The sequence below is a fragment of the Mytilus californianus genome, unplaced genomic scaffold (assembly GCF_021869535.1).
Source record: "Mytilus californianus isolate M0D057914Y unplaced genomic scaffold, xbMytCali1.0.p SCAF_65, whole genome shotgun sequence".
NCBI lineage: Eukaryota > Metazoa > Mollusca > Bivalvia > Mytilida > Mytilidae > Mytilus > Mytilus californianus.
Window position 1 is genome coordinate 580,654 of NW_026262718.1, and position 15,739 is coordinate 596,392.

A 15,739-nucleotide genomic window follows, 5' to 3' on the forward strand; every position below is an offset into this window, starting at 1 on the left:
AATTTCCAAAAGACCAAAAAAAGTGAAAAAGTATATTTTAACAAAACGCATTTGACTAACAGGTCGAACAACTGATGTTCTTAAACCCTGCTGACTGCCATTGGCGATTGCCAAATAAATTGATCACCAGATCTAACAAAATGGATCTTAATATTAATTTAATACCAAACAGAAAACAATAAACTTGTGGTAAAGATGGTATACCACAAACATGAGGTGCAAAAATTTGTACACCATATCCGGATTTCGACAATTAATGTCTCTTCAGTGATGTAAGGGATCGAAACGGTATTTGGAAGGCCATCTAATTTACCTCAATTTAGGAAAGACTCTTGAATTTTAAAGAGTCGAAATAGGATGAACGGATCATATAAACCCGAAGGAAAATATAATACAAGCCCAAACGAAAAAATATATAAAAGTCTAAATTGAAAACAACGTTCAAACCTATGATTGCGTTGGATAAAAACCGCAATTTTTATACGTGTGCATGTAAAACAAATTTCTTGGTAGAGGGGTCTAAATACAGCACAAACAACAATTTCCAAAAGACCAAAAAAAGTGAAAAAGTATATTTTAACAAAACGCATTTGACTAACAGGTCGAACAACTGATGTTCTTAAACCCTGTTGACTGCCATTGGCGATTGCCAAATAAATTGATCACCAGATCTAACAAAATGGATCTTAATATTAATTTAATACCAAACAGAAAACAATAAACTTGTGGTAAAGATGGTATACCACAAACATGAGGTGCAAAAATTTGTACACCATATCCGGATTTCGACAATTAATGTCTCTTCAGTGATGTTAGGGATCGAAACGGTATCTGGAAGGCCATCTAATTTACCTCAATTTAGGAAAGACTCTTGAATTTTAAAGAGTCGAAATAGGATGAACGGATCATATAAACCCGAAGGAAAATATAATACAAGCCCAAACGAAAAAATATATAAAAGTCTAAATTGAAAACAACGTTCAAACCTATGATTGCGTTGGATAAAAACCGCAATTTTTATACGTGTGCATGTAAAACAAATTTCTTGGTAGAGGGGTCTAAATACAGCACAAACAACAATTTCCAAAAGACAAAAAACAGTGAAAAAGTATATTTTAACAAAACGCATGTGACTAACAGGTCGAACAACTGATGTTCTTAAACCCTGCTGACTGCCATTGGCGATTGCCAAATAAATTGATCACCAGATCTAACAAAATGGATCTTAATATTAATTTAATACCAAACAGAAAACAATAAACTTGTGGTAAAGATGGTATACCACAAACATGAGGTGCAAAAATTTGTACACCATATCCGGATTTCGACAATTAATGTCTCTTCAGTGATGTTAGGGATCGAAACGGTATTTGGAAGGCCATCTAATTAACCTCAATTTAGGAAAGACTCTTGAATTTTAAAGAGTCGAAATAGGATGAACGGATCATATAAACCCGAAGGAAAATATAATACAAGCCCAAACGAAAAAATATATAAAAGTCTAAATTGAAAACAACGTTCAAATCTATGATTGCGTTGGATAAAAACCGCAATTTTTATACGTGTGCATGTAAAACAAATTTCTTGGTAGAGGGGTCTAAATACAGCACAAACAACAATTTCCAAAAGACCAAAAAAAGTGAAAAAGTATATTTTAACAAAACGCATTTGACTAACAGGTCGAACAACTGATGTTCTTAAACCCTGCTGACTGCCATTGGCGATTGCCAAATAAATTGATCACCAGATCTAACAAAATGGATCTTAATATTAATTTAATACCAAACAGAAAACAATAAACTTGTGGTAAAGATGGTATACCACAAACATGAGGTGCAAAAATTTGTACACCATATCCGGATTTCGACAATTAATGTCTCTTCAGTGATGTAAGGGATCGAAACGGTATTTGGAAGGCCATCTAATTTACCTCAATTTAGGAAAGACTCTTGAATTTTAAAGAGTCGAAATAGGATGAACGGATCATATAAACCCGAAGGAAAATATAATACAAACCCAAACGAAAAAATATATAAAAGTCTAAATTGAAAACAACGTTCAAACCTATGATTGCGTTGGATAAAAACCGCAATTTTTATACGTGTGCATGTAAAACAAATTTCTTGGTAGAGGGGTCTAATTACAGCACAAACAACAATTTCCAAAAGACCAAAAAAAGTGAAAAAGTATATTTTAACAAAACGCATTTGACTAACAGGTCGAACAACTGATGTTCTTAAACCCTGTTGACTGCCATTGGCGATTGCCAAATAAATTGATCACCAGATCTAACAAAATGGATCTTAATATTAATTTAATACCAAACAGAAAACAATAAACTTGTGGTAAAGATGGTATACCACAAACATGAGGTGCAAAAATTTGTACACCATATCCGGATTTCGACAATTAATGTCTCTTCAGTGATGTTAGGGATCGAAACGGTATTTGGAAGGCCATCTAATTTACCTCAATTTAGGAAAGACTCTTGAATTTTAAAGAGTCGAAATAGGATGAACGGATCATATAAACCCGAAGGAAAATATAATACAAGCCCAAACGAAAAAATATATAAAAGTCTAAATTGAAAACAACGTTCAAACCTATGATTGCGTTGGATAAAAACCGCAATTTTTATACGTGTGCATGTAAAACAAATTTCTTGGTAGAAGGGTCTAAATACAACACAAACAACAATTTCCAAAAGACCAAAAAAAGTGAAAAAGTATATTTTAACAAAACGCATTTGACTAACAGGTCGAACAACTGATGTTCTTAAACCCTGCTGACTGCCATTGGCGATTTCCAAATAAATTGATCACCAGATCTAACAAAATGGATCTTAATATTAATTTAATACCAAACAGAAAACAATAAACTTGTGGTAAAGATGGTATACCACAAACATGAGGTGCAAAAAATTGTACACCATATCCGGATTTCGACAATTAATGTCTCTTCAGTGATGTTAGGGATCGAAACGGTATTTGGAAGGCCATCTAATTTACCTCAATTTAGGAAAGACTCTTGAATTTTAAAGAGTCGAAATAGGATGAACGGATCATATAAACCCGAAGGAAAATATAATACAAACCCAAACGAAAAAATATATAAAAGTCTAAATTGAAAACAACGTTCAAACCTATGATTGCGTTGGATAAAAACCGCAATTTTTATACGTGTGCATGTACATGTAAAACAAATTTCTTGGTAGAGGGGTCTAATTACAGCACAAACAACAATTTCCAAAAGACCAAAAAAAGTGAAAAAGTATATTTTAACAAAACGCATTTGACTAACAGGTCGAACAACTGATGTTCTTAAACCCTGTTGACTGCCATTGGCGATTGCCAAACAAATTGATCACCAGATCTAACAAAATGGATCTTAATATTAATTTAATACCAAACAGAAAACAATAAACTTGTGGTAAAGATGGTATACCACAAACATGAGGTGCAAAAATTTGTACACCATATCCGGATTTCGACAATTAATGTCTCTTCAGTGATGTTAGGGATCGAAACGGTATTTGGAAGGCCATCTAATTTACCTCAATTTAGGAAAGACTCTTGAATTTTAAAGAGTCGAAATAGGATGAACGGATCATATAAACCCGAAGGAAAATATAATACAAGCCCAAACGAAAAAATATATAAAAGTCTAAATTGAAAACAACGTTCAAACCTATGATTGCGTTGGATAAAACCGCAATTTTTATACGTGTGCATGTAAAACAAATTTCTTGGTAGAGGGGTCTAAATACAGCACAAACAACAATTTCCAAAAGACCAAAAACAGTGAAAAAGTATATTTTAACAAAACGCATTTGACTAACAGGTCGAACAACTGATGTTCTTAAACCCTGCTGACTACCATTGGCGATTGCCAAATAAATTGATCACCAGATCTAACAAAATGGATCTTAATATTAATTTAATACCAAACAGAAAACAATAAACTTGTGGTAAAGATGGTATACCACAAACATGAGGTGCAAAAATTTGTACACCATATCCGGATTTCGACAATTAATGTCTCTTCAGTGATGTTAGGGATCGAAACGGTATTTGGAAGGCCATCTAATTTACCTCAATTTAGGAAAGACTCTTGAATTTTAAAGAGTCGAAATAGGATGAACGGATCATATAAACCCGAAGGAAAATATAATACAAGCCCAAACGAAAAAATATATAAAAGTCTAAATTGAAAACAACGTTCAAACCTATGATTGCGTTGGATAAAAACCGCAATTTTTATACGTGTGCATGTAAAACAAATTTCTTGGTAGAGGGGTCTAAATACAGCACAAACAACAATTTCCAAAAGACCAAAAAAAGTGAAAAAGTATATTTTAACAAAACGCATTTGACTAACAGGTCGAACAACTGATGTTCTTAAACCCTGTTGACTGCCATTGGCGATTGCCAAACAAATTGATCACCAGATCTAACAAAATGGATCTTAATATTAATTTAATACCAAACAGAAAACAATAAACTTGTGGTAAAGATGGTATACCACAAACATGAGGTGCAAAAATTTGTACACCATATCCGGATTTCGACAATTAATGTCTCTTCAGTGATGTTAGGGATCGAAACGGTATTTGGAAGGCCATCTAATTTACCTCAATTTAGGAAAGACTCTTGAATTTTAAAGAGTCGAAATAGGATGAACGGATCATATAAACCCGAAGGAAAATATAATACAAGCCCAAACGAAAAAATATATAAAAGTCTAAATTGAAAACAACGTTCAAACCTATGATTGCGTTGGATAAAACCGCAATTTTTATACGTGTGCATGTAAAACAAATTTCTTGGTAGAGGGGTCTAAATACAGCACAAACAACAATTTCCAAAAGACCAAAAACAGTGAAAAAGTATATTTTAACAAAACGCATTTGACTAACAGGTCGAACAACTGATGTTCTTAAACCCTGCTGACTGCCATTGGCGATTGCCAAATAAATTGATCACCAGATCTAACAAAATGGATCTTAATATTAATTTAATACCAAACAGAAAACAATAAACTTGTGGTAAAGATGGTATACCACAAACATGAGGTGCAAAAATTTGTACACCATATCCGGATTTCGACAATTAATGTCTCTTCAGTGATGTTAGGGATCGAAACGGTATTTGGAAGGCCATCTAATTTACCTCAATTTAGGAAAGACTCTTGAATTTTAAAGAGTCGAAATAGGATGAACGGATCATATAAACCCGAAGGAAAATATAATACAAGCCCAAACGAAAAAATATATAAAAGTCTAAATTGAAAACAACGTTCAAACCTATGATTGCGTTGGATAAAAACCGCAATTTTTATACGTGTGCATGTAAAACAAATTTCTTGGTAGAGGGGTCTAAATACAGCACAAACAACAATTTCCAAAAGACCAAAAAAAGTGAAAAAGTATATTTTAACAAAACGCATTTGACTAACAGGTCGAACAACTGATGTTCTTAAACCCTGCTGACTGCCATTGGCGATTGCCAAATAAATTGATCACCAGATCTAACAAAATGGATCTTAATATTAATTTAATACCAAACAGAAAACAATAAACTTGTGGTAAAGATGGTATACCACAAACATGAGGTGCAAAAATTTGTACACCATATCCGGATTTCGACAATTAATGTCTCTTCAGTGATGTTAGGGATCGAAACGGTATTTGGAAGGCCATCTAATTTACCTCAATTTAGGAAAGACTCTTGAATTTTAAAGAGTCGAAATAGGATGAACGGATCATATAAACCCGAAGGAAAATATAATACAAGCCCAAACGAAAAAATATATAAAAGTCTAAATTGAAAACAACGTTCAAACCTATGATTGCGTTGGATAAAAACCGCAATTTTTATACGTGTGCATGTAAAACAAATTTCTTGGTAGAGGGGTCTAAATACAGCACAAACAACAATTTCCAAAAGACCAAAAAAAGTGAAAAAGTATATTTTAACAAAACGCATTTGACTAACAGGTCGAACAACTGATGTTCTTAAACCCTGTTGACTGCCATTGGCGATTGCCAAACAAATTGATCACCAGATCTAACAAAATGGATCTTAATATTAATTTAATACCAAACAGAAAACAATAAACTTGTGGTAAAGATGGTATACCACAAACATGAGGTGCAAAAATTTGTACACCATATCCGGATTTCGACAATTAATGTCTCTTCAGTGATGTTAGGGATCGAAACGGTATTTGGAAGGCCATCTAATTTACCTCAATTTAGGAAAGACTCTTGAATTTTAAAGAGTCGAAATAGGATGAACGGATCATATAAACCCGAAGGAAAATATAATACAAGCCCAAACGAAAAAATATATAAAAGTCTAAACTGAAAACAACGTTCAAACCTATGATTGCGTTGGATAAAACCGCAATTTTTATACGTGTGCATGTAAAACAAATTTCTTGGTAGAGGGGTCTAAATACAGCACAAACAACAATTTCCAAAAGACCAAAAACAGTGAAAAAGTATATTTTAACAAAACGCATTTGACTAACAGGTCGAACAACTGATGTTCTTAAACCCTGCTGACTGCCATTGGCGATTGTCAAATAAATTGATCACCAGATCTAACAAAATGGATCTTAATATTAATTTAATACCAAACAGAAAACAATAAACTTGTGGTAAAGATGGTATACCACAAACATGAGGTGCAAAAATTTGTACACCATATCCGGATTTCGACAATTAATGTCTCTTCAGTGATGTTAGGGATCGAAACGGTATTTGGAAGGCCATCTAATTTACCTCAATTTAGGAAAGACTCTTGAATTTTAAAGAGTCGAAATAGGATGAACGGATCATATAAACCCGAAGGAAAATATAATACAAGCCCAAACGAAAAAATATATAAAAGTCTAAATTGAAAACAACGTTCAAACCTATGATTGCGTTGGATAAAACCGCAATTTTTATACGTGTGCATGTAAAACAAATTTCTTGGTAGAGGGGTCTAAATACAGCACAAACAACAATTTCCAAAAGACCAAAAACAGTGAAAAAGTATATTTTAACAAAACGCATTTGACTAACAGGTCGAACAACTGATGTTCTTAAACCCTGCTGACTGCCATTGGCGATTGCCAAATAAATTGATCACCAGATCTAACAAAATGGATCTTAATATTAATTTAATACCAAACAGAAAACAATAAACTTGTGGTAAAGATGGTATACCACAAACATGAGGTGCAAAAATTTGTACACCATATCCGGATTTCGACAATTAATGTCTCTTCAGTGATGTTAGGGATCGAAACGGTATTTGGAAGGCCATCTAATTTACCTCAATTTAGGAAAGACTCTTGAATTTTAAAGAGTCGAAATAGGATGAACGGATCATATAAACCCGAAGGAAAATATAATACAAGCCCAAACGAAAAAATATATAAAAGTCTAAATTGAAAACAACGTTCAAACCTATGATTGCGTTGGATAAAAACCGCAATTTTTATACGTGTGCATGTAAAACAAATTTCTTGGTAGAGGGGTCTAAATACAGCACAAACAACAATTTCCAAAAGACCAAAAAAAGTGAAAAGTATATTTTAACAAAACGCATTTGACTAACAGGTCGAACAACTGATGTTCTTAAACCCTGCTGACTGCCATTGGCGATTGCCAAATAAATTGATCACCAGATCTAACAAAATGGATCTTAATATTAATTTAATACCAAACAGAAAACAATAAACTTGTGGTAAAGATGGTATACCACAAACATGAGGTGCAAAAATTTGTACACCATATCCGGATTTCGACAATTAATGTCTCTTCAGTGATGTTAGGGATCGAAACGGTATTTGGAAGGCCATCTAATTTACCTCAATTTAGGAAAGACTCTTGAATTTTAAAGAGTCGAAATAGGATGAACGGATCATATAAACCCGAAGGAAAATATAATACAAGCCCAAACGAAAAAATATATAAAAGTCTAAATTGAAAACAACGTTCAAACCTATGATTGCGTTGGATAAAAACCGCAATTTTTATACGTGTGCATGTAAAACAAATTTCTTGGTAGAGGGGTCTAAATACAGCACAAACAACAATTTCCAAAAGACCAAAAAAAGTGAAAAAGTATATTTTAACAAAACGCATTTGACTAACAGGTCGAACAACTGATGTTCTTAAACCCTGTTGACTGCCATTGGCGATTGCCAAACAAATTGATCACCAGATCTAACAAAATGGATCTTAATATTAATTTAATACCAAACAGAAAACAATAAACTTGTGGTAAAGATGGTATACCACAAACATGAGGTGCAAAAATTTGTACACCATATCCGGATTTCGACAATTAATGTCTCTTCAGTGATGTTAGGGATCGAAACGGTATTTGGAAGGCCATCTAATTTACCTCAATTTAGGAAAGACTCTTGAATTTTAAAGAGTCGAAATAGGATGAACGGATCATATAAACCCGAAGGAAAATATAATACAAGCCCAAACGAAAAAATATATAAAAGTCTAAACTGAAAACAACGTTCAAACCTATGATTGCGTTGGATAAAACCGCAATTTTTATACGTGTGCATGTAAAACAAATTTCTTGGTAGAGGGGTCTAAATACAGCACAAACAACAATTTCCAAAAGACCAAAAACAGTGAAAAAGTATATTTTAACAAAACGCATTTGACTAACAGGTCGAACAACTGATGTTCTTAAACCCTGCTGACTGCCATTGGCGATTGCCAAATAAATTGATCACCAGATCTAACAAAATGGATCTTAATATTAATTTAATACCAAACAGAAAACAATAAACTTGTGGTAAAGATGGTATACCACAAACATGAGGTGCAAAAATTTGTACACCATATCCGGATTTCGACAATTAATGTCTCTTCAGTGATGTTAGGGATCGAAACGGTATTTGGAAGGCCATCTAATTTACCTCAATTTAGGAAAGACTCTTGAATTTTAAAGAGTCGAAATAGGATGAACGGATCATATAAACCCGAAGGAAAATATAATACAAGCCCAAACGAAAAAATATATAAAAGTCTAAATTGAAAACAACGTTCAAACCTATGATTGCGTTGGATAAAAACCGCAATTTTTATACGTGTGCATGTAAAACAAATTTCTTGGTAGAGGGGTCTAAATACAGCACAAACAACAATTTCCAAAAGACCAAAAAAAGTGAAAAAGTATATTTTAACAAAACGCATTTGACTAACAGGTCGAACAACTGATGTTCTTAAACCCTGCTGACTGCCATTGGCGATTGCCAAATAAATTGATCACCAGATCTAACAAAATGGATCTTAATATTAATTTAATACCAAACAGAAAACAATAAACTTGTGGTAAAGATGGTATACCACAAACATGAGGTGCAAAAATTTGTACACCATATCCGGATTTCGACAATTAATGTCTCTTCAGTGATGTTAGGGATCGAAACGGTATTTGGAAGGCCATCTAATTTACCTCAATTTAGGAAAGACTCTTGAATTTTAAAGAGTCGAAATAGGATGAACGGATCATATAAACCCGAAGGAAAATATAATACAAGCCCAAACGAAAAAATATATAAAAGTCTAAATTGAAAACAACGTTCAAACCTATGATTGCGTTGGATAAAAACCGCAATTTTTATACGTGTGCATGTAAAACAAATTTCTTGGTAAAGGGGTCTAAATACAGCACAAACAACAATTTCCAAAAGACCAAAAACAGTGCAAAAATATATTTTAACAAAACGCATTTGACTAACAGGTCGAACAACTGATGTTCTTAAACCCTGCTGACTGCCATTGGCGATTGCCAAATAAATTGATCACCAGATCTAACAAAATGGATCTTAATATTAATTTAATACCAAACAGAAAACAATAAACTTGTGGTAAAGATGGTATACCACAAACATGAGGTGCAAAAATTTGTACACCATATCCGGATTTCGACAATTAATGTCTCTTCAGTGATGTTAGGGATCGAAACGGTATTTGGAAGGCCATCTAATTTACCTCAATTTAGGAAAGACTCTTGAATTTTAAAGAGTCGAAATAGGATGAACGGATCATATAAACCCGAAGGAAAATATAATACAAGCCCAAACGAAAAAATATATAAAAGTCTAAATTGAAAACAACGTTCAAACCTATGATTGCGTTGGATAAAAACCGCAATTTTTATACGTGTGCATGTAAAACAAATTTCTTGGTAGAGGGGTCTAAATACAGCACAAACAACAATTTCCAAAAGACCAAAAAAAGTGAAAAAGTATATTTTAACAAAACGCATTTGACTAACAGGTCGAACAACTGATGTTCTTAAACCCTGCTGACTGCCATTGTCGATTGCCAAATAAATTGATCACCAGATCTAACAAAATGGATCTTAATATTAATTTAATACCAAACAGAAAACAATAAACTTGTGGTAAAGATGGTATACCACAAACATGAGGTGCAAAAATTTGTACACCATATCCTGATTTCGACAATTAATGTCTCTTCAGTGATGTTAGGGATCGAAACGGTATTTGGAAGGCCATCTAATTTACCTCATTTTAGGAAAGACTCTTGAATTTTAAAGAGTCGAAATAGGATGAACGGATCATATAAACCCGAAGGAAAATATAATACAAGCCCAAACGAAAAAATATATAAAAGTCTAAATTGAAAACAACGTTCAAACCTATGATTGCGTTGGATAAAAACCGCAATTTTTATACGTGTGCATATATATATATATATTGTTTTATTAAAGTGCAACATGATAATACAAATATGAAACATATTTTATGTCAGCCAGCCTTCATCAGCTTATGATGCGCTGTACTTCTAAAGTTCTCATAGTTATCTTTTACAAGTATCAAATATCAATTTAAATGTGCAATAAATAATTATAAGTATAACTTAATTTTTGAATAAAATTTATGATATATAATAATACCTCGATATCAAAAAAAAAATTCTTAAAAAAAAATTTAAATACAAATAAAATTTCGTAAGGGGTTCCGCAAAACAATGTGTCTAACAACAAAAAAAAAACAATAAAAGATTAATTCATCTCTGCCTCTAGTAAGTGTCCTACAAGTGATCTTCCAATGCTTTTAACAAGTCCCTTAACTACTATAGGAACTAATCATGAACTGTTCTAGGTAAATATATGTAAATAGATGATATAGCTGTTTTTAGAGTGTAAGCAATTTTTTAAATGTTTTAGAGAAATTACGTGCTTTTGATGGTCCTTTTGATTCTGTTTCTAAATTTCACAACACTAATTCTTGCAGTTATCTTGATGATATTGTTTCGTTAAATAATCAAGAAGATTCTAAACATGCTAAATATACTGCCGAACTTACTTTGAAAAAATCAAATATTCACGGTAATTACTGTCCTGTCCTAGATTTAGATATTTCAATTCAAGACCGGAAATTCTACACTAAAATTTACGAAAAAGGAACGATTTTTCATTTCTTGTTGTTATTTTCCTTTTTGGATGGTGATGTTCCTTTCCAACCATCTTACGCTGTTTATATTTCACAAATCGTTCGATATGCCTGTGTCTGTTGTGACGGTTTTGATCTTAATGAACGTAATATATGTATTACTGGTAAAATATGAAGTCAGGGGTTTCGTGACCGATAATTATTTGAAACCTTTATTAAATTCATCAATAGATACAAATATATGTTTTGAAGTTTCATTGTACCTGTAGAAAACTTATTTCAAACGGGAGAGCATATCCTTATTTTTACGAAGATGTTGTTTACCGAACCCTGAAAAGTTAGAAACTATCCTGGTAAATTTATTCCGCAAGGTTAAAAACTCAACACTGTAATTAGATCTCTGAATATTATTTTTATTTGTATTAATATTGATTTTGTTATCAGTAAATTAAAAGCAATAAAATGCTCCGCATGGCGCAGCTTGATACGACCGCAGAGGTCGAAGCCTGAACAGTTGGGGCAAGTATGGACACAACATTCAAGCTTGATACAGCTCTGAATTTGGATTGTGATTAAATAGTTGACATCGCATAGGTTTCTGACACAGTATGAATGTGGTCTAAGAACTTAAAAATTTTAAATGGACATTTACCTATTATGGTCCAATATCCAAAATCTAAATACATGGTTAGATTCAGCATATCAAAGAACCCCAAGAATTCAATTTTTGATGAAATTAAATAAAAAAAAAAGTTCAATTTTGGACCTTTTAGACCTCAATGTGGACCAATTTGATAACGGGGCCCAAATATCAAAAATCTAAATACATGGTTAGATGCAGCATATCAAAGATCCCCATATATTCATTTTTTGTTGAAATCAAACAAAGTTTAATTTTGGACCCCGATTTGGACCAACTTGACAACTGGGCCCATAATAAAAAATCTAAGTACATGTTTAGATTCAGCATATCAAAGAACCCCAATAATTTTTTTTTGTTAAATTCAAACTAAGTTTAATTTTGGACCTTTTGGACCCTAATGTAGACAAATTTGAAAACGGGACCAAAAGTTAAGAATCTAAATCAAGATTAGATTTGGCATATCAAAGAACCCCATTAATTTAATTTTTGATGGATTCAAACAAAGTTTAATTTTGGACCCTTTTGGCCCCTAATTCCTAAACTGTTGGGACCAAAACTCCCAAAATCAATCCACCCTTCCTTTTGTGGTCATAAACCTTGTGTTTAAATTTCATAGATTTTTACTTACTTATACTAAAGTTATTGTGCGAAAACCAAGAAAAACGCTTATTTGGGCCCTTTTTTGTCCCCTAATTCCTAAACTGTTGGGACCAAAACTCCCAAAATCAATCCCAATCTTCCTTTTGTGGTCATAAACCTTGTGTAAAAATTTCATAGTTTTCTATTTACTTATACTAAAGTTATTGTGCGAACACCAAATGTCTTCGGACGACGACGACGACGTGATACCAATATACGATCGCAAAAAAATTTTTTTGCGGTCGTAAAAAAACTTAGTGTCATTTTTATATACACCTGTCCTAAGTCAGGAACCTGATGTTCAGTGGTTGTCGTTTGTTGGTGGGGTTGATAAGTGTTTCTTGTCTCTCGTTTTTTATATAGAGTAGACCGTTGGTTTTCCTGTTTGAATGGTTTTACACTAGTAATATTATTGGTCTGATAGCTTGTTGTTCGGTGTGAGCCAATGCTCCGTGCAAAAGTACCGTACTTTGATCTATAATGGTTTACTTTTACAAATTGTGACTTGAATGGAGAGTTGACTCATTGGCGCTCATATCACATCTTCTTATATCTATTTGCACATTCATGGCTCTATTATCTGTCGATACCTTTGTATTAGAATTGCACAGGGTAATGTTTCTTTCTCTAACCTTTTATGACGTCTTTACACTAAATCAATTAAATGTTTGATGTGTACAGATAGATAATTTATTCTTAGATGCATGATGTTTTATTGTTATTGGCTCCGAACTAGTTGTCTGTTACTGCGAATACTCTGCGTTCACACTTAAAGAAGAGGTTCGTTTTTTTTTCAATTCGCAGTTTGTCTGCAGATCTCTTTTGTTTTTTTGCTGACCTTATGTCAGATTTACTCTTACTGATATCATATGCAAGATGTTGGCAAATAACGTTGTAGTAATCCGTTTAAGGGGTTGTTTTACCATTCGCCAATGTTTATTTGTAGATAAAACGTTTCAGGGTTTTCATTTTTACAGTTAGTTTGCAATATCTATCTATATGTTATCATTCAAAAGATAGTAACAAAATATCGCAATCAGAAAGGGAAGTTCTCATGCCAATTGACTCTAACTGCTTTCATATTTCAGTTGTGAGTTAAAATTTTAAAACTTAAGTACGATATATATTTCATAGTCGACAAACCATGACCTGCTGATCTTTTTGATTTCATGTCAAGTTGACTGCAACTTCTTTAATACTATAGATATTAAAATTTATTTACGATGACATTTTAAGGGATAATACGGACGTGCTAATTATTTTAAGCCAATTTTAAATTCCCAGAAACTGTTATAGTTTTTAAAATATTAGCATACACCCAATGGTACCCCTATTTTTTTAATTTTAGCGATTAGTTCTATGTTTTACGGATCAAATCTCCGGACATAATTTTCAAAATAAATACATTACGAAGAAACATTTGAGGGAAGTTTTGTAATATTGTTTGCCTGTTGATATCATTGTTGATAATTGCAATGTGTATAATTCATTTGTAGTTATAACCAATATCTTATATATATAATGCTTACACGAAGACAAACTTGGATGTCTGGTCCTTTTAAACATGACATTTTCACTGGAATGCTGGACTATTAAATAAAATTGTCGAAAACAGTTGTACAATGTCAATAACGGTACAAATTATAGGTAATGATATATGTAAGGAACTCAATATGACTTCATGACATTAATACATGAGTGTTTTTCTAGCTAATTTGACGATATCTGTTTTTTTAGCAATATACACCCGCATTTTTCATGGTAAGCGTGGAATCTTTTTGTTTTTAAAGAGAACTAAAATTCAGTTTGGTTGATATAGTTGTAAAAAAAGATTATCAAGTTTTCTCTCTATGATTTCATCGAATGTATTTTTTTTTTATCTCTAATTTCATGACAAATGACGGTGAAGGTCATTGCGGGTAAGAACCTCATATAAAAAGTTTATCTTCATGTAACGTTATGTTACAAAATTTGCTGCTTTTTTTATCTGCTTGAAGTTGTCCATTAACTTTTATAACTTACAAGATAAAATGTAATATCGATATATGCAACGGTATCGTAAATTGTGTTATTTAAAAGTAGAAATTTTAACAATGAGTTGATAAACTATTATGACCATGACACTTGTTGTCAGATATCGATATTCTTTCTTTTTAACTGTTACAAATGGATTGTTTTCTTCTTTTTTTGATAGTTTTAAAATTGGCATCAATAACAGAGAAACGTGTAAACATTATCATGCAGAGTCGATATATATAGTAAGGAGTCAATAGTCAAATTGTATTATGAGGACTAATTTGTACAATGTATTGGTTTGTTATCTAGATGCTAACAGTTTCCCTGTTTCATCGATCTAGCAAAAGACCCAAAAACTGGTTAAAATATTGTTGAAAGGAAAACGTTACTACAAAGAATTGATTTATCGTTTCGATTGTTCTAACTTATTGTAGATGTTGATCAGTTGGTAATTGTTGCTTATTCTTCCAACAACGGTACATCATTTTCAAATCTATACCTTTGGCGTATCAACCATTTGTTCTTATTGTCTTCCTGATTATTCAGACGTTTTTCACGATTGCATTCATGTTGTTTTATAGGACTTTTATTTAGTCTGAAAATACATACATGTTTTCGTTGATGATCGACAGATGACATCAATCAACAAGTTGTTTTACCTAGAGTTATCTCATATTTAATGTTCCCGAGATACTTACATTCAATATCTTGTGATTTCCTGGATGGTTTAACGATAGCTTTCTGTTTAGCGAGCAAACCGGGGTAAGTATTACATCTGAACTTTGACATATGATCAGCAACTTCAAGTAAAAAACAAAGTAAAGAGGAATATATTTAAGTTTGGTTATTATGCGAATAAACAAGGTAATCAAGTTTTATCTCTATGGTTTCATCAAATGTTTTTAAACATGGTAAATGTGAAAGTTACTCGAATGTTGTTTGTTTTCTTGAATCTCTAATGTCTGTGAAAATGTCTACGATTAAATCTTCTACGGA

The 15,739-nt window shown here is 32.5% G+C and overlaps 1 protein-coding gene across 1 annotated transcript in view; it reads right to left on the reverse strand.

Moving 5' to 3' along the window:
* Positions 1–15,739, reverse strand: part of LOC127707340 (uncharacterized) — a 181,825-nt gene that overhangs the window by 128,408 nt on the left and 37,678 nt on the right. The window contains exons 4-5 of the mRNA XM_052211853.1: positions 15,442–15,543; positions 14,257–14,316 (exon numbers count right to left, since the gene is read on the reverse strand). Coding sequence (XP_052067813.1) covers positions 14,257–14,316; positions 15,442–15,543 — 162 coding nt within the window. The remainder of the gene's footprint in view (positions 1–14,256; positions 14,317–15,441; positions 15,544–15,739) is intronic.